General features: G+C 52.4%; 1 protein-coding gene across 1 annotated transcript; it reads right to left on the bottom strand.

Annotated features, from left to right (window-relative positions):
• Positions 1 to 707: 707 nt before the first annotated feature.
• Positions 708 to 17078, bottom strand: PHACTR4 (phosphatase and actin regulator 4; the record flags this gene model as incomplete). Its single annotated transcript, XM_079325637.1, is given in 19 exon segments — positions 708 to 749; positions 751 to 789; positions 1619 to 1648; positions 1650 to 1757; positions 2347 to 2408; positions 3313 to 3368; positions 3948 to 4098; positions 4481 to 4502; positions 4504 to 4572; positions 4574 to 4700; positions 5277 to 5826; positions 8658 to 9017; positions 9145 to 9309; positions 10006 to 10041; positions 10044 to 10070; positions 10073 to 10084; positions 10479 to 10518; positions 10520 to 10656; positions 16960 to 17078. Coding segments are annotated over 19 exon segments (2079 nt in total). The 5' UTR covers positions 17006 to 17078.
• Positions 17079 to 19356: the final 2278 nt, after the last annotated feature.

The following is a 19356-nucleotide window of genomic DNA, read 5'->3' as shown; positions in this document are numbered from 1 at the left end:
ATCCCCTGCCTGGCTGAAAGCCCTTCTCTGGATATGTTTGGAGGCAAATCTTGGAGGAGCTGAGGTTCCACCCTCACTGTATTGCCTCGGGGAGGGGTGCAGAAAACTTCCAGTGCTCCCGGGTTTCCTTGCTCCCTCCTTGGAATATTATGGTCGATGGTATCTGAAAGCCAAGTGAAAAATCTGGGTTAAATCAGGTTAAACTGTTTGCTTGGGCACTACCTGTGGCCAAAGAGAGTAAACTGAATTATCTCAGAGCTCTCAGCCCTCAGGGAAACTTAACATCAAACAATTGCACCTCCCTGTGCTCTGCGCTCAACTTTGACACCAGCTGGAAGGAAAGGAATCCTTGGGCCATGATCCAGAGGTGACTCCACAGATCACATCCAAGGTAACCCATTAGCAGGTTTTTGTGGCTGTACATCTCTAGCCCCAGCTGCAGGCCCCACAGTGGTTTCAGATACACCTCAAACTAGACACTGGCCACTGAGTCTTCAGGATGGAAGGCCCAATTTAAGAAAAATCAACCCATTTTGTGTCTGCTACTGCTCCAGTCACCCCCTCAGGACGAGACAGAAAGGGACATTCAATCTCCAAGTGCTGCACAAATAATTTTTCTTAGGTTTTAGTGCTTTGTCACTGAGCACTGTCCTTGCAGCACAGTTCTGAGAGCTCTTACAAGACCAAAACTCTAAGTTAACACGTACTCACCTGGTGAACTGCTTGCTTTCCTCATGCACTTCCATTTCAACAGCTCTTAAACTCATTCAGCTCCTTCCTGATGGCAGCCTGCACAGAGCACGAGAAGATTTTTTTGGAAAGGAAAGGGCTCAGACTGCAGCAGCCACCCCAGCTTTCCCAGTCCATTAACACCAAACTGAGTTTAATCAACCCTCTTGGATGAGGGCTGGGCAAGTGCCCAGAGGCTGTGGGGAGCACAGAGGCAGATGGCAACATGCCAGCTTCTTTCAGCCTGCAGGGAACTGCTGAAACCAAGAGCCAGTGTCCTTGGTGTGTCCAGGAAAAAAGAATGGGGCTGGGGAAGGATCTGGGCACCACGAGTAGCTGAGCAAGGTGGGGGGACTGAGCCTGGGAGAAAAGGCTCAGGGGAACCCTTCTTGCTCTCTACAACTCCCTGACAGGAGGGGCAAGCAAGAGACAGAACAAGGGCAAATGGCCTCAGGGCTGAGCCAGAAGATGTTTAGATGAGATACAAGGGAACATTTCTTCATGGAAAGCGCTGTGCTAGAATCACTACCCTTGAAGCACTCAAAAATGTTGCAGGTGGGGCAGCTGGGGACCTGTTCAGCGGTGAACACGGCGGTGCTGGGTAAACAGCTGGACTCCATGATCTTCAAGGGCTTTTCCAACCTTAACGGATTCCATGACTGTATGATTCTTACATCACTCCGAAGCTGAGGCAGAAGCCTCACCTGGGCTCCACCGTGCCATGAGGCAGCAGGAAGCAGAGCTGGGGCAGCACAAGCAGGGAAGGGACGGCAGGGTGCGGCGGCAGAGGGAAAGCTGAAGAGGAGAAGCCAGAGGAGCAGAGCCATCTCCCTTCTGCGCGGGACACCCCGCAAAGGCTCCCCTTCCCACCTGGGGACAAGACAGTTACCTTGTCAGCTGGTGTCAGCTTTGTCCAGGGCCTTATATCGCTCGCGGTCATAGTCTTGAGCATCCGTTACTTCCACATATTCATTAAACCTCAGGATCTTCCTGGCCTGCAGCTCTGCCACTGTAGGCCTTTGGCTAAGCTGAAACTCCAGCAAAAAACAAAGGAGGTTAGTCTGAGCCTTGTCCACAAAGCACGTCCAGGACTCAGCACCCCAAGCAAAACTAAAACCAGCGCCCTCACCGTGCCTTAACCACAGACATTACCAGATCTTGCTCACAGCCTGCAAGGACATGAGGGGTGTGGAACAGCCAGGGTGAGCCCTGCGTGCCACCCCTAAACACAACGCCAGCGGTGGCAGCACCCACACCTCACACCCACGGGCCTCAAGGAAGCTGCTCCCAGCCATGAGCAACAATCACAAGTACCTTGGATGCGACAGCTAAAAGCAGCTGTTACTCTGCCCAGCTCCCACACTGCTGTTGCTTCAGAAATGGATTTTAGGGAGCCTGCTGTGAAGGGCTGTTTTAAAGCAGCCGGGCCAGCAAGCCTTTCAAGTGTCAGGTGCCAAATTTAGTTCTCATCTCGGTTTTTACACTCGCCGCCTGCTCAGATGCGTCACTGCCAAGCAGGGCTCGCGGTGGGTGACAGTCCCATTGCAAAGGCACGGGGACGCTGGCAGCAGGGGCTGTGCCCAGTGCCCCGTGCCAGAGCCCCGGCAGCCGCGGTACCTTTCTGGTGAGCCGCCGCTTGATCTCGCGCTTCTCGGCCTGACGGTCAGCTTCGTTCTTGGCTGCCAAGGGGAAACAAACGCATTCCTGTCAGCATCAGCCTTGCAAAAGTGCTTTCGAGGCTCCAACAAAGCAGAGTATGACCTGGAGCAGATTATCTGCAGATCTAAAGGCTTAGGACAGCACAGAGCACAACTCAATACCCTGTGCCACCTCCTGAACTGGCAGGGGCAAATATGCCCCTAACGCAGCACCAATGAGCCACTGGTGTCCAAGATTAATAGCCATTTCACCAAAATACACCCACGTCACTGTGCAGCTAGTTCCTTCACAAAGCTATTATAGCTTAGAAGAAAATAACAGCACAGATAAATATTTTAAATGGAAACTTCCTGAACTGACATTCCCATTTCCTCAAGATGCTTATTTAAAACTTTTGCAGAACAAGATATGGCCAAGAGAAACAGTCCTGACTTCATGATGCACTGCTGCTTTAAAGATCATGCAATGCTGTAATGTCTGGAACACAAAATCCAGCCCAAACAAAAACACCTTTACCAGTCCTTGCTGTGCAACAGCAAAGTCTGAACCAGCCCACACACTCTTCTCTGAGGTGGCAGGCAATGGACAGGTTTCTGTCCGTAATCATATGATCCCAGAATGGGTTTGGTTGGAAGAGTCCTCAATGATCACCCAGCCCCACCCCTGCCATGGCAGGGACACCTCCCACTGTCCCAGGTGCTCCAAGCCCTGCCCATCCTGGCCTTGGACACTGCCAGGGATCCAGGGGCAGCCACAGCTGCTCTGGGCACCCTGTGCCAGGGCCTCACCACCCTCACAGGAAAGAATTTGTACTTAACATCTAATCTAAATCTCTTTCAATTTAAAACCATCCCCATCTGATACTTTAGATGTTAAAGGCAAACTTATGGTATTTCTCAGGACCATCAGAGAAGTGCTACTCACGCTGAAGAATGTTCCTCTGTTCCAGTTCTTCTGCAGTTGGTCTCTGACTCAGTCGCCTGAAGAGAAGCGTTACAAGTGCAGAATGTTGTATCTGGTCACTCAGCAGCAGCAGCAGATGAAGGATAAACCTGCCTGGTTTCAGTGCACTAGGCAGCCTCCTCCTCACTGCTCACTCACCACTGAGGATCACTGCTGCCCTGTTTTACACTGTGCTCTGCTCAAACAGCTGCTCAGCCACTGGCACTGCTTTGGGAAGGGCTATGGGCTCTCCAGCTCAGAAGGAGCTTTGCAAGGAGCTCTGACAGCAGAGCCTGGGCTGTCACCAGCTTCATCCACCACCAGCATCCACCCTGCATCCTTCCACATCTTTTTCAACCACCTGTGTTCTACTTGTCTGTAATCCTTGAGATTTTCCCCTCTCAGTCCATTTAGCCTCTGGAAATAGGGGCCTGTCAAGGGAGATATTGTTCAACTCCAGGAGGAACTCCTAACTTTTCTAACGGAAGAGGAACAGCAGCACTCAACCTCCCAGCCCTGCCCAACCACCCACCCTCTTCCAGCACAAGCTGCTTGGACAAGGCACCAGCTGTGTCCAGTCCCACCCTGCACACAGTGAGCACCATCACTGTCTGTACCTGATCAGCGTTGTCCCAATCTGCTGACGGATTTCGTTCCACTCCTCCCTGCTCTTCCGAGGGAAGACGATCTTCTCCTCCTGCGGTGTTGTTGTGCTCCCCAGCTTCATAGCCAGCGTGTCTTTCCTCTTCACTTTGTTGGCCAGCATGCCTGTGGGGAGGGAGAGCAGCAGGATGCAGCAATGCCAGCCCTGAGCTCTCCCTGAGGGACAGCTGTCCCCTGGCTTCTCTTCCCAAGCTCTGTGCTCGCTGCACAGCAGCAGGCAGCACTTGTGTGACACCACTCCCTCCCCTGGTGCTGTCCCACCTGAGGGGCTGGGACAGCACAGGCTGTCACCAGAGCCATCTGCAGCTGAAGGGGTGCAGGTGAGTGCACAGCCTCAGCTGCAGAGCCTTGGAAAAAGCCAGGCACAGGACATGCAACCAGCAACCAGCTGCTTTGAAGCGCTGTGGGAAGCAGTGCTTTGATCCAGATCTCAGTGCAGCCAGGCACAAGAGCAATAAAAGAGCCACCTGCCAGGTCAAAGCCTTACTGTTCTGACTTTCATCATCTTCCATCCTCATCATCTTTATACAGGATGGGCCCCTCCGAGTCAGAGTCGCTCATCCCTTCGTCTCCTTCCTGCCTCCGGGAGGACTTGGGGTACCAGTTTGGGGATGACTGTGACAGATGGCACATCTCCAATATACACACGAGGACCTGAATTCTGTTCCTCTTCCTGGTCATCTTCTTCCTCTTCCTCATCATCTGGACTAACGAGAAGCACGCTATTACACCTCTGCACATGGGCTGCAGAATGTCCCTAGAATCAACAGATCCTCATCTCTCCTCAGGGAAGCCCAGAGGTGCAAGAGCCAGGGGAGGATCCTGCACTGTGCCCTCTGTCAAAAGCACAGGGGGCTCTGGCCGAGGGAATGACAGAGGCAGGTTCTGCAGAACCAAACACAGCCCTGACCCCACTACTCTGTGACTTGGAGATTCAGCTCTGCTATAACACAGACAGTCCTTTTCCTACTTATGTTTAGCAAAATGAAAGGCTAAGGAAGGCCACAGATGGATGGAATGCAGGACTTTGCATGGTCTTGGTGCAGTTACAGACAGTTCAGGCCTGGATACCTGGCATGAACCCGTGTTTGTAGGTTGGAACCCATTTCCCTTTGCGAGCAATAAAATCCCAAAACCAGGGTAATTTCATGGGGAAGATGCACTGGCTCTTAATAGCCTGAAACACAGATTTGGCCAACAGGGAGAATGGTTTCAGCAGAGACCCAAGCCCACCATCAGTGCTGCGGAGGCGGGAGAGCAGCACACGCACGGGGAGTACTCACACTTTGAGCATCTCAATGGTGACAGGCAGGGATCGCGTCCTGCCCAGGGCGCCGCCGTCCTCGCCGAAGGCCTCGCTCTCGAAGAGCAGCGAGTGGGCGCGGTGGGAGCCCTCGGGGGGCAGGGGGGCGGGCAGGGGGCTGGCCAGGGCCTGCTGGATGCGGATGTGCAGCGGCACCGGGGGCAGCCGGGGCAGCGCGGGGGGGTCGCCGCAGCCTTGCTCCGCCGTCCTCTTGGATGCTTCCGCGGACCTGAACTCTTCAGCAGCTGCAGCAGGAGTGTCCTTGGGCAGGTCCAGCGAGCGCGGGGGTCTGGGCAGGGCTGCAGGCGGGCAGGGCGGGGCGCGGGGGCTCCGGGGGGACGTGGGTGGGCAGCGGCGGCGAGGGGGGAGCTGCTGCTGCTGCTGGGGGGGGCGGCTGGCTGCCCGCTCGCTCGGCGCCTTGGGGGGCGCAGCCTCGCACGGGCCGCTGGCCAGGACGCCCCTCTTCGGGGGCAGGGGAGGGGAGGGCTTGCACAAGGCCGTGCCACTGCTCATGACCTGGGAAAGCTCCGCTGCAAACAAACCACAGAAGCCACAATGTTGGACAGGGTATTTTCCAGATAACCTTCACCAGTGCGGAAAAAGCGCAGCAATGCACTCAGATCCTTGGACTAAGCATTCTCTGCTACTTTTTACTGGAATATCATATCAGAAATAGCCAGGTGGCAAGGCTCTAGTTTGTCCTTCCAGCAGCAAAGGTAAGACTTGGGAGAGCGGCCAAAAATGAGCAGGCTGAGACAGGTTTGTACATCCTGCTGCTTCAGAGAGAGAGAAAAGGCACCAGCCCTTGAAAGACAGCCCAGGAACCTGCGCAGGAATGCAGCTATGTGGGCACTTTACGGCTCTATTTACAGCATAAAGGAATGCAAGACACCCAGGACACCCCAGGCTCCAGTTGTGTTAGCGGCTCCCCTGCACATTAAAGGACTCAGAAAGTCTTGAAGTCCTACTTTCTGCTCAGAGGCAAAAATCAGCACAGCTGTAGGTAGCAGTGTGCTCCCCCCATTGTATTTATTCTTCAGACCCAGCCCAAGAACATCGCAGTGCCAGCAACTCCTCAGGATGAGTTGTGCTTTACTCCCTCTGAACTCTGTTCCTTAAGCCTCATATAAACTCATTTGCCACTACAAAGTAACTAGAAAAACTTCCAAAAATACCTAAAGCCGACAGTTTAAATATTTGCTGTTTGATGGAGAAGAGAGGAAGAAATAGAGACATGAGAAATGCTTGCAGTGGGCAGTCACAAGATCCTCAAACTCCCCTCTGTTCCTAGGGAAATTGCACCAGTAAAGACTGCTCTTGCTTTAGGAGTTTGCAGCTTTTAACATCCATGTATCCATGGCTTCTGGGGCTTGTAGAGGCTTTGCCTAAAGCAGCTGAGACCTGCTGCACATTGCCCTGGAGCGGGTGACGGCGACACGGGGATGTCCCCAAACAGAGCTGGGAGAATCTGCAGTGCAGACACCACGAGAGGGTGCTGCAAGTGGGAGAGATAAGGCCACATAACTGGAGAGAGGTGGGCACATTTGTGAGATGTTTAGCATTTTTAGACTTTCCCCTTGTAGATTAAGGGCCAGATTGTGCAAACAGAGCGCCCTCAGCCCCTGCCCAAGGGACTCCAGTGTCTCTTGAGCAGTGCTCCAAGCCCGGCCAAGGACCAGGCTTGAGGCACCTCTGGGTTAGAGAAAGATTTGAGAGTGAGGAGCTGGCAGAAGGAAGCTGCTGCTTAAGACACCAGAACTGCTCAGGGAATGAGCATCTTGGGCACAGACAAAGGGGTGACCTGCACAAAGGGGTGACACCTCAGGCTGTAACAGCGGCACAGGACAGCCCTGCAGGCACAGCAGGCACCAGAGACCCGTGGAGAGCTCACAAAGCCAATCCCACTCCTGCTGTTCAGCAACAGTGACAACACAAGGCTCACACAGCACCACGGCAGCTCCAGCATGCCAGCCCAAGGCTGTGGAGCCTCCTCCACACCTGCACTCACACCCAGAGACAAAGGAGAACTGCTGGCTCTCTCCTCCCTGCATGCTCCCAGCACAGAGGCAGGATGGCTCTGAACACCTTGGATACACTGCTGTTTCCAGCCACATTTTTTGTTCCACAGGTAGCTCCGGCCATTAGCATTGGGGCATTTCAAATGCCACCTGCAGTGTGTGCAAGCAGCTTAAAGAAAACAAGAAGGCATTTCATGGAGTGCTCAAGCATGGCCAGGCTAATCAAGCTGGTGTGGCACAGGGGGTTGTTAATACCACACCAAGGTCACCTGCGAACCTGCCAGAGCAAGGTGAGCCCCAAGCAGAGCAGAAACCCCCACCCACACTGAAAGCAGTGGCCCAGGCTATTTCAGATGGCAACTGGCACATCCAGCACTCAAACCACACCTGGGTAACACCTCCAGTTTCTGTGGGAACAGTGCAGACCTGTCAGATTGATCTTCCCAGGAACTTCCCTCCCGATCTGTGCTAACCTCTGCTAACCCTGACCAAAGATTAGGAGGTGTCTGTGAAAAAACTGCCTGAAATGCCAACAGGCTATCGCTGCATGAAGTCATCCCAATTCTCAATTGCTGCATCTTTAAGATCCCCAGAACTCCCACAGAGAACAGAGACTGAGCTTTAAGAAACTCTTGCCCAAATCTTCTGCTTAGAAAGTTTACAGAGATGAAAACATTTAATCCTCTAAATGGGAAGATCAGTTCAAATTACAGTTCAGCTGATTTATCCATGGGACAAGACATAGGGACAAGACTCAGCCAACAGCCCAGCCACAGATCTTAGAGGAGGTGCCTGAGTATAACCAGGGAAGTCTGAATTATCCCTGGCAGCTCTTGGTCTCTGCCCTAAGAAACCACATGGCCTGGCAGTGACAGCCAGGACAGACATTGTTTGGTGTAATGTGGAGTTTTTGGGTTTGTTTGTTGGTTTGCTTTTTTTTCTCCCAAGAGGAGCTGAAAGAATTGTCACTAACCCACCTTTCACAAAGCAAACCTCATCCACCATTCCCCAATCCCAGCTGAATCCAGCCCCCCCGTGAAGCACCAACATTCAGACACTGCCTTAGAGCTGAGAGAACAGGCAAGCAGGGATTCCTCCCTGCAGGTAACTGCTGGGAACAGACTGGATAGCTCATGGCAGAAGACTGCAGCAATTCCACTGTTCCCAAAGGCGTGTGCCCTGGCTACACACTGACAGACTGGAGTCCAAACTGGACTGTTTTCAGGAAAGATGGTCAGACATGGTGATGCAACTAAAAACCTTGCCTTATGAAAGGAAGAGAGTCTTGGAGCAGTGGCTCCAGAACATCTCAGGGTACCAAAAGCACCTCATGGGTCACTTACCTATGAGCGAGCTGCTGTTCCTGTTGCTGGGTTTGGGAGGAGGGACGGGAGGCTGTTTGGCAGGAGCTGAGCTGGCTGCACTGCTGGCAGCAGTAGTGTTGGCACTGGCAGGAGCAGGGAGCACAGTCCTGGGGGCTGGGGAAGGGGCAGCTGTGGAATTGACTGTCTTTGCTGCCGTGGGGGCTGTGTTGAAGGGGACAGTTCTTGCAGTGCTGCTGGCAGGTGCTGGATCCTTTGCCTGCACTTCATTTGCCTCCTGGGAAGTGGAAGGAGGCCTTTTTGGAGGAAGCAGAGGTTGTCTGGGAACATGTGGCTCCTGAGGTGGTTCCAGTTCAGGGCCAGGGTGGCTGCTGGAGGAGCCTGCAAAGGGAAGCAGCTCAGCTTAAGGCACTGTAGGGCCTACTGAGAGTGGGAAGGATCAGATGAGAATTCAAAACCGGTTACAGGAGAATGTGAAGCCTGGTTTTGCACACATCTGGTTTCTTACCCTGCCTCTTCTTTGGCTCCTCCACTGGAACAGGCTTCCTAAGGCTGGATGTCTTTGTGGCCTCTTCCTCCTGGCTGGGCAGGTCACAGAGCCCAGGGCCCCCAATGGGGACAGTGTGGCCATTCTTCAGTGCAGGTGGGTTCAGCTTCTCTGGCTCTTCACCATCTGCAAGGGGACGGGGGGAGAGAGAAGCAAAGGGAAAACACTCAGAAAGGCAGGGGAGAGGAAGAGGTGGCTGAGCTGATTCAACCACCATGCAGCCATCCCAGCTTCCTTGTGGCTTCTGAAACAGCTGGGCTTCAGTCACCTGCACAGGACAGCACAGCAACCCAACCAGCTGGAGCTGAGAGCCCTAGATTTCATTATCAACAAATCACACAGCACTGTATGCCGTCAAGGGTTTTTCTTCTCCCTGTCCTGCCCCTCCTCCTGTGTTACAGGTTAGTGAGCCCAGTGCTGTGCTGCAGCACAAGAAGTTGTAACTGAAGTCACGAGTCTCCAGCAGCTTTTGTATCCAGCCTCCATCACGGAGCAGTCACCAACTCCCTGCTGCAATGCAGAGTCCAACAGGAGCCAACTCATCTACTGCGTGTGCAATAACAGACTTTCATAAAGCCTTCAGATTAGTGGAAGCACCTCTGCTTTCCTTGTTTCGACCCTGAATGTGGCACCATCTTCCTCCCTGAGCAGGCTGCCTTCCTCCCAGGTGGGAAAACAGACAGGAGAGAGCATTGTGAAGGGTAAGGCAGACAGCAATCACTTCAGCAGAAAGCCCCTAGATTTGTCTCCCAAGGGTGAGGTTTGGCCAGAGGAAGATCAGCTACACAGACACAGACAGGAGAAGTTCATTTGCAGACTCACCCTGCTCAGGCTCTTCCAACAGAACCCCTCTTTTACCAGCTCCTCTCTTGGCTTTCGCATAGAATCTTTCGTTCTAAAACTGATATTAAATTGAAAAAAAGCACTCAGAAAACAGAGCAAGCTTGAAGAAGATTTTTTTTTTCTTTTAAAGAGATTCTCTAGAGGAAATAAAAGAGCTTCAAATTTCACTGGTTTGCAAGAATTAAGAGGAGAGAGGAGGAACTGCATGTTCAGACCTGCATTTCACACTGCACTGCTGATCATGGAGCAAAACCTCCCTCCCCAAGCTGCTAGGGAAGCTTCCCTGAAAGAAAGGAATTAATCTGTCTGAAACTACAGCTCCACGGCAAGGTGTTTCTGGAGAGATTGCAGGTGCCAGCTGATCACCAAACCCCATTTTGGTTTTACACCTGCCAGCAAGCCCTTCTCAGATGGATGGAGGAAGGGACACCCTCCAGCCCCTGCTGCTTTACCTTCTGAAGTCTCCTTGAATTTGTCGCTACTTTTCTTTTTTCCTCCATTTCCAGGGTTTGAAAATCTTGCCAAAGCTTGAGAACTTGCTTTTCCTCTTTGTAGGAGGTGTGGTGTCACCTGATTCCAAAACATCTACCCCCATGCTGGCATCACCTGGGGCGTGATCCACCTCTTCAGCTGCACAGAAAAGAAGGAAAGGAAGAAAGAAAATTCTTGTGTGCTGCAGCTAACAGCTCCCATGTCCCACCAACCCACCCCACACTGGGAATGGCTGCACAGGCTCATGCAAAGAAGGGAACAAGACTCTGTCTGTGGCTCACTGAACCCTCACATCAGCTTGGGGAGACACAAGTGGGCTTCTCGACACAAACAGGGCAAAGGGGAATGGGTGAGAGCCTTCCTGATGAAACAAAGATTACAGAGAATCACTAAGGCTGGAAAAGACCTCCAAGATTGTTGAATCCAATGTGTGCCCAATCCCCACTTGTCACCAGCCCAGAGCACCGAGTGCTGTGTCCAGTCCTTCCCTGGACACCTCCAGGGATGGGGACAGCCTGTGCCAGGGACTGACAACTCTTCAAATGGGTAAATTCCTCCTGATGTCCCACCTGAACCTCCCCTGGCACAAGCTGATGCTGTTTCCTCCTGGTCTGCTCCTTGTTCTGTGGGGGCAGAGCCTGACCCCCACCTGGCTGCACCTGCCTGTCAGGAGCTGCAGAGAGGGAGAAGGTCCCCCCTGAGCCTCCTTTTCTCCAGGCTGAGCTCCCCCAGCTGCCTCAGACACATACTCATTTAATTTTGCAGCGTCACAGCTTTGCCCGCGAATGCAAACCACTTCCCTACATTTTCTTATTTCCATTTGGAAGCAGCAGGTGCTGGACACAAGTCATTACACAAACACCTTCCAGCCCACTGAGCTGAAGTTCACAACTGCCTGCACCCCGAAATCAGCAGAGCCATTCCAGCAGCTGGATGTGCTTCATTTTCCCCCCTCTGATTTTCCTTCTATAAATACGGGCAGCAAAGCTGGCCAAGAGCAACAACTCCACAGGAAAGCAACACAATACAGGCCTGTGCTCCACCTACTGCACAGGAGTCTCTGGAGAACAGCACACGGAGCAGGGAAGGGATGAGAAAAAACCAAACCAAACCAAACAAAAAAACAAAAAAAACACTTTTGAAGCAGAACCAGAGCACAAAACACTAATCTGGGGACTGTTGATCCTGCCTTGCCTGATGTTGCTGTTTTGGGGTCTCTGATGGAACACAGAGGACCACTTACAAAGAGCAGAATCTAGCACTGCCTGCAAAACAAACAAAACAAAAAAATCAGTGCACACAAGCTAAGTGAAGCCAGCTGGTGCCCACACCATGGCAGGATTTCCAGAGCCAGAATCCCTCAGCTTCAGCACTAGAGACAGGAGCACTGCAGGGCTCAACAAACAAATGGAAGATCACTGAAACACAGTGAAGAGAAGAACAACAGAGGGAAACCAGAGAAGGTCTGAGCCACTGTTTACTTGTTGGTTGTACTTTTTTAAAATCAGCCCCATAAGAGAAAGTCCCTCACTCTGAACCAGTCAAAAACTGATGCCAGCCAACATTGGTTTGCAAAAGGAGGATCAATTCAGCATCTGAGATGCTTTTAATAAATAAATAATAAATAAATAAATAAATAATAAATAAATAAACACCAACCCAACAACCCTGACTTCATAACGAGAGAAACTGGATGGGAAATAACATACACCATGGCAGCACTGATCTGTGATTTTCTGCAGGGATGGAGGGAGGGGGGATGGAAGGGGGGGCACAGGGGGCAGAAAGGCATTTCAAGCTCCCAGAAACCCAAGAGGAATTGTCTGCATGTTTAGAGGCACTTTCTTCAGAGACCACAGCATTAGCCCTGGAGTTGTACACGCAATTTTAACAAGCAGTATTCACTGTGCTCAACAGAGCATTCCCAAACTTCCCCAGGCAGGCAGGAGCACTTGCCAAGCACAGGCTGCAGATGGAATTTGAAGCCCAAGTGTCATCACAGGCATTTCCCTCACCTTTCCAAGGAGAGGGGTCGAAGGCAGAAGCACCAAGCCTGCCTTGCATCGACCCCTCCCTGGGTCGCTCTGCAGTGTCACTCGTGCTGCACTAAGCAAAGGAAGCTAGCAAAACAAAACTCAACCACCTGGTCCAGGGACTAATGAAGAGCCTCGGAACCACGGAATGTCTCCGCTCCCGGTGAGAAGGGACGAGCATTCCCCCGGCACAGTCCCCTCCCAGCAGCCAGGAAGGAGCGCAGGACATGGAAGGACGAGCCAAAGCTGCAGGAGAGCACCGCACCTCCGAGGGAGGGCAGAACCCGCATGTGCCTGCTGCTGGCAGCAGCTCCCACAGCCCAGCTGTCACAGCAAATACCTGCCCAGGGTGCAGCCTCACTGCCAGAGCTGCAGGTGAGCACAGCAGTTGCCACAAGAGCTGCACACCAAGAGCAAATGCCTGGGTGCTGTTCTCGGCATCCCGGCTCCGTGTTACAGAGCCAGCTGCTGTCCAGCACGGACACTCTCGGTTCTGGTGCTGCATTATCAGCTCCATGCCCAAAGCAGCCGGGCAAGAGGGGGAGACAGGCGCGCACAACTGTCCAAATCATTCCCAGCACCCTTTTGCTCTGCGTAGAATCAAACTTGACGTGTTAGAAGATTCTGAGACCACTGCAGCCCACTGCTCACACTGCAGCCAGGGCAGCAATCCCTCTCCATCCCCACCGGGATTCGCTCTGAGAACTGCCGACCCTTCCACAGCACTCTTCCTTTTCCCATCCCCATTACCACGGGGACACAGACGTTTAAAGCAGTCTGTTGGGAAGCAATTATGACACTGAGGGCTAATGAGCGGGTGGATCAGCAGCTGGAGGTGAGATTTACAGATCTGCATGCAAATAACTTTATTGTTCACTGATTGCTCACATTAGATAGTGCTGGCACTGCTTCCCAAATGGACCCTCCCTCCCATTCCCAGAGCATTTCCAGCTCCAAGCTCCATGAAGCGGTGCAGAGAGGACACCTCTTCCCTGTGAAGGCAGAGCTCCCACCTGGCCGAGGCTGTGCCTCCTCCCGCTCTGCTCCACAAGGAACACGAGGGTCCTTAAGCCGCTTTGCAATGCAAGGGGGAAACCCTTCCTGATCCGAGTCACGCCCCGGGAAACCGGGGAGGAACCACCGCACAGCCCTAGGGCAAAGAACAGGGCAAAAAAAAGGAACCCGACTTGAGGGAAGGGTGGGAAGCGTCAGGAATCTGCTGAGAGGGAGACCAGCCTCACCCTCACCATGGTGCCAGCCTGGAAAACCCATTTTAAATGCACGGAAAAGGTGAAATGAGGTAACCCAGCCGTGGGTGAAGCCAGCAGTCCTCATGAGAAGGTCAGGAGATTCCCAGCCAGCAGGTCCCTACAGTGAGCCCGGGCTGGAGCACAGCCTTGTTTAACCCTTCTGGAAGCAGCAGTCCATGCTCTGGAAAAGGGACCCCCAGAGCCCACCCTGAGAGCTGCATGCTGTGTTCAATGTCCCAACAGAGCCCTGCTTGAGGAAAAATCAGCAATAAAACACGTGCTGCAGCTTCAGCATGTTGCCTGATGCTCCTGGGGAAATGGCCTGGAACACTGGGGGCTCAGAATGCAGCCGGTCCAGGGACAGGGAGATGCCCCAGCTGCCTCCTGCCATTTCAGATCTGCTCTCCCAAACACTTCAGCTGTTCTCATCCCACGCTATCCAAACAAGCAGGTGAATTTGAGCTGTTTAAAACAGCAGATTTGTGTTAACCCAAAATGTTTAGACTGAAATAATCTAGGAAAGCGTCACAAAATTGGCACAGCCTGAGCACACAAAAAGGCAGGAAGCTCCAGCAGTGCCAAGCAGCTTGGGATGCAATTCCCTATGGTCTGCCTGGCCAGCTGGTCCTTACAACCCTCTCCTGCAGACATGCTTTTGCTGAAGTCTTGCAGTTAAATTTCATGCAGAAAAAAGCTCTTTTTCCACTACATCTTGTGCTGTTGAGTGATCCGAGTCTTTCTTTTTTTTTCCCCGAAACAGAGAAGCCGTTTCAGTGGAAGGAGCTAGAGACCCACAGTTTGTCTCTCACACCCTCAGCAGGTGGCTGTGGTGATGTGTCACCTGCTCCCAAAGGTCCTGGCAGGCCAGGGGCTGCCATTCCCATTAAACAGCATGAAGCTTTCACTTCCACCACTGCTCTCAGTGGGTGAAACTGGTGCAGCCAGGATTCATGGGGTCAATTAAAAACCCCACACATGGTCACACCATGGCCACACACACAGGAGGACTCAGCAGGCAGCTCCCAGATGGCCCTGAGAACCCCACCTGTGAATGTTGTGGTTTAATGGTCACATCATGGGCCGGGGAGGAAAAGTCACAAGGTGAGCAAGGAGAGTTATCCTCATCTTCAGGGGTCAAGCCCCAAAATACCCTTTTGTAGAGCCAAGCACTGCCAGCCTGGAAACAGCACAGCAGAAACCTCAGAGACCAAGAGGAATAACTAAAAACCATTCCTGCCATTAAGGATCATTGCCAACGTGGAGGACACCTGCAGTTAGAGCAAATAGAGGCACCTCTGATGCACAGGGTCTGAATCGTGAGCTTGGGCCAGATTCCTTCCACCCACAATCCAGAGTTCACCCAGAAGCTGATCCACCTCTTCTTGTAGGAGTTACTGCGGGATTTCCACAAATCCCAGGAGTTTCTGGTCATAAGGAGCTTGCTGGGCATTGCTGGTTTTGGGCAAATGAGGCAGATACAATGCCACGGCAACTCTGCTCAGTCACCTTGATTTCCTTCCCTAAGGAACCTCCCTGAAATTCTGCCACCGAGCAAGGCACCAGGTGCTCGTTCCACACCTGAGGCACCTGCAACACACCAGGACCTGTGGCCCCAGTGACACCACCAGAGCCCTGAGCCAGTGCCAAGGCACTGCCACAAACCTTCTTGTTGCCACCAGTGAGGATGCACAGGCTGCAGAGCAACCCCACTCCCTCCTTTCCCTCCCTGCTGTGTCCAGCACAGCACTCAAGAATCCCAGAAGCTTCCAAGCAAACAGCCACAACTCAAAAAGCAAACACTCTTTGAAGGAAATGCTGTTAAAAGTATCCAAAAAGCACTTCAAGTAAATGTTTCTGAGCTTCTCTAAAAACAGCTTTTAAAACTTGGTGTGTGCTTTCCTGAATCGTCCAGGGAAGATATGAATCCTGACCTTAAAGGAATAAAAGGTTGTGGTCACAAAACAGCCTCAAATAGTCCCAGCCCTCGGCTTCCCTATGCTTTGTGTGTTTCTAATCACCATAATCTTCACGGGACTCTCCTTAACAGCATCCTGCCACAGTTAATGCAAGAACCATCTCTTCAAGTTCCACTGTGAGGAACTGTGAGAGCTGTGCCATGAAAAAAGACTTCAGAGAGCAAATGAGCAGTTGAGGAAACACCAGGTGTGCTGGCCCCGGCCTCCAGAAAGCACAATATCATTACCCCAAGTCCACTCCCTTGGAAATTACCACTGGTCTTGCTGCTTGATGAGGAAAGAGCCCAAGACTGACCAGGTTCTAACAGTGACTAAATCCAAGCAAAAGATGCTGTTAACCTCCACAGAACAAAGACAACTGAAGTTTTACTTCTCCCTTCCACTCTCTCTATGACTTTATTTTTAGCAACTCTTGAACAAGACCAGGTGGAGTGAACCGGTGGTGGGGAAGAGAATCACTGGTTTCATCTGAGCCCTAGAAATGCTTGACAGGGTCAAAGTTATAGAAGTGAAAATAACGAAAATAACAGTATGAAAAATAATGAAAATAATAGTCCGTATCTGGAGGGTGTCTTCGTCTGCCAATGTCAATTCCTTCTCTAAACATTAGAAAAGTCCACTTCGTAGATGAGAGTGAACAACTGAGCCCCGGCAGCTAGCAGCAAGTGGGAATGACAGAAAGGCAAGAGCAGGACGTGCAGACTCCTCGCCCACAGGCAGAGTGCTGGAACAGCCCCAGGACAGAGCTGGGGGAGCGCTGGAGCCAGGGCTGCCCCTGCGCCCGGCACGGCCGCTGCTGACAGCGCAGGGGAGAGCGAAAACCAGCGGGGATGAGCCCTTCTGCCCCGACACCGGGGGATCGACCACCAGGAGCAATTCCTGCTGGCTCTGCTCCAGGGGCTCACTGCCCCAAGCGCTCTGCCAAGGGAAAATCCCTGAACCCACGGCAGCCAGAGGCTGTCCCTAAAACAGCGGCGTGGAGCCTGCCTGAAGATCAGAGAACGTGCTGCACGGCGATTCCATGTGAAATAAGTGAGAGAAAGCACGGAAATGGAGTTACTCCGTGGTTTCTCTCCCCGGCTGGGCGCAGGTTACACTAGTTCCACATTCCACCGCTCCCTGCCGGTTCCACCTGCGGAGCTGCAGCTCCGTGTGCCCGTGTCCCCGGCCCGCATCACTCACCGAAAGCACCTGGAGCCACGGGCCGGGAGAAGCGCGGCTGCCCCATGGATCGCCCGGGGAGGAGAGGGGTCAGCGCTGGGAGCCCCGCAGCCCTTCAGAAACCCGCTGCGGGCACCGGGCCCCGGGCGAGCTGCGAGCGCGGCTGCGGCGCTCAGAGCCCGGCAAGGGTCCCGCCGCCCCCGGCCCCCATGGCTGGCACCGGCCCCAGCACCGCGCCGTGCCCGCTCCCTTCCCGCAGGAATGCCTGTCATTCCACAGCCAGCTCAGGGCGAGCTCAGGAAGGGGAGGAGACAGCCCCGACCCGGCCCCTGAGCGCACCATCCCGACCGCCGACCGGCCCAAAACTGCACCATCCCGATCACTGCCCCGGCCCCAAAACTGCACCATCCCGATCACTGCCCCGGCCCCAAAACTGCACCATCCCGATCACTGCCCCGGCCCCAAAACTGCACCATCCCGATCACTGCCCCGGCCCCAAAACTGCACCATCCCGATCACTGCCCCGGCCCCAAAACTGCACCATCCCGATCACTGCCCCGGCCCCAAAACTGCACCATCCCGATCACTGCCCCGGCCCCAAAACTGCACCATCCCGATCACTGCCCCGGCCCAAAACTGCACCATCCCGATCACTGCCCCGGCCCCAAAACTGCACCATCCCGAACACTGCCCCGACCCCAAAACTGCACAAACCCCATCACCAACCCAAAAGAAGCGATCAGGAGAGCTCAGGGTTAATCTCAGGGTGGGCTTGGAGGAGCCGTGCACGGCTGCACACCGAGGGCTTCACCTCCCAAAATGGGATTAAAGGGATTTCCAGCCTACCTGTGCCAGCTAAACACAAACCAGGGACGGGTGGCCGTTCCCTGCTTGGAGCTGCATTACCCCTGAGCAAAGGGAATTTCAAAGGCAGCCTCAGCTGATATGCATCTAGCCAAATATACAATAAAAATACAATTTCATGCAATTCCCCTCTCCACTAAAGTTACCAGGAAGTGTGTCTTCTCATGTAATTTACATTCAACAATGGAAAATTTAAATTTAACAAGGAAAGTAAAAGTTTAGTTTCTATTCATGTGTCACAGCTTGATGGTTAAGGTAACAAACATCCCCCTCAGCCATCTGCCTCACAATAAAAGATCTCCAAAGTTTAAATATGTCCATTTGGATTCCTTAATTTAGCATTAAAATTTGGGTTAGGACTTCTCTGTGAACCTACAGCTCGCTTTTCCCTGTACACCCTACAACAGAGGAGCAGGAAAGTTTTTAAGCATCCAGAAGCTTAAACTTAGTTCGGGGGGAAAAGGAAAAGGAATACCAGCCACAACTCCCTCTTCTTCAGGGGGAGAAAGCAAAACTCCATCAGAAAACAGCTGACAACACACGAAACAGCACAAATCCAAAAATAGCACCAGCATCGCTATTTTCAAGGGAACTCGTGGCCAGAAAAACCCATCAGTCCACCCTTCAGCTCCACCTCTGAAAGGAAAGGTGTAAATTCTGTCCCAGAAAACAGACTGCTAAAAAATGTTCCTGCCTCAACTGCAGCCTGAGGCCAGAGCATGAGAGCAGCTCCTAAGAAACCCTCTGCTTTCAGAGGGCTTTGTTTCACCACTAAGGAAAAATACAGCACAAAGCAATCTCGTCCCACTGGACATACAGGACAAAGGAAAAACCACATTTCAAGCAAGGAGGAGTAATAAATGGCAGAAATTCCCAAAATAATGAGAAAGGCCATCTGAATTTGCTGCACAGCAACCTGAAAAAACCAGAGCAACTATTTTACTCCTCAGGGACAGGTGACAACTTCTTTTAAGATGAAAAACTTGGAATAACAAAGAGCTTTCTAAAGGAGAGTAAAATGGGAAACAGCTGATAGTCCCTTCACTATTTCCTTCTAAAATATAGTATGTAAGAAATGTCAGTCACATGAAAATTTTATGTGATTTAAGAAGAGGCAGATGGCTGAAATAAAAAAATACAGGCAGCAAACATTCAAATACGGCGTACACGGCCTTCTTCTGAAGTTCCATTTCCTCTCCATCCAGCCCAGCATCCCATTAACCCTTGGCATTTCCACGTTAACAATCTGTTTATATACATTGCAAAAGGAAGTCTTCTGGATTGTTTCACTTCAAAATCTAATGAAATCCATAATGAGCTCCCTATTAGCTCCTCTAATAAAGGCAGAGCTGCTCCCATTTGGGTTCACACCGACGTGAAATGCTGCATTCACCCGTGGTGACTCAGACATTTGTGTTCCATGATTCAGCCACAGGAACATCCCAAAGGATGGGGCATTGTCCCATGGCCCGGTGGAGCCGTTTAAAACCGGGGACAGCAGGCGTGTTCCTCCAGAGCTCAGCTCAGCAGGGCTGCGGGGCCGCTCCACTGCAG

This window comes from Erithacus rubecula (assembly GCF_903797595.1).
Source record: "Erithacus rubecula genome assembly, chromosome: 23".
NCBI classification, from domain to species: Eukaryota; Metazoa; Chordata; class Aves; order Passeriformes; family Muscicapidae; genus Erithacus; species Erithacus rubecula.
Note: the sequence above shows the minus strand (reverse complement) of the source record. Positions and strands in the feature narration are given on the sequence as shown.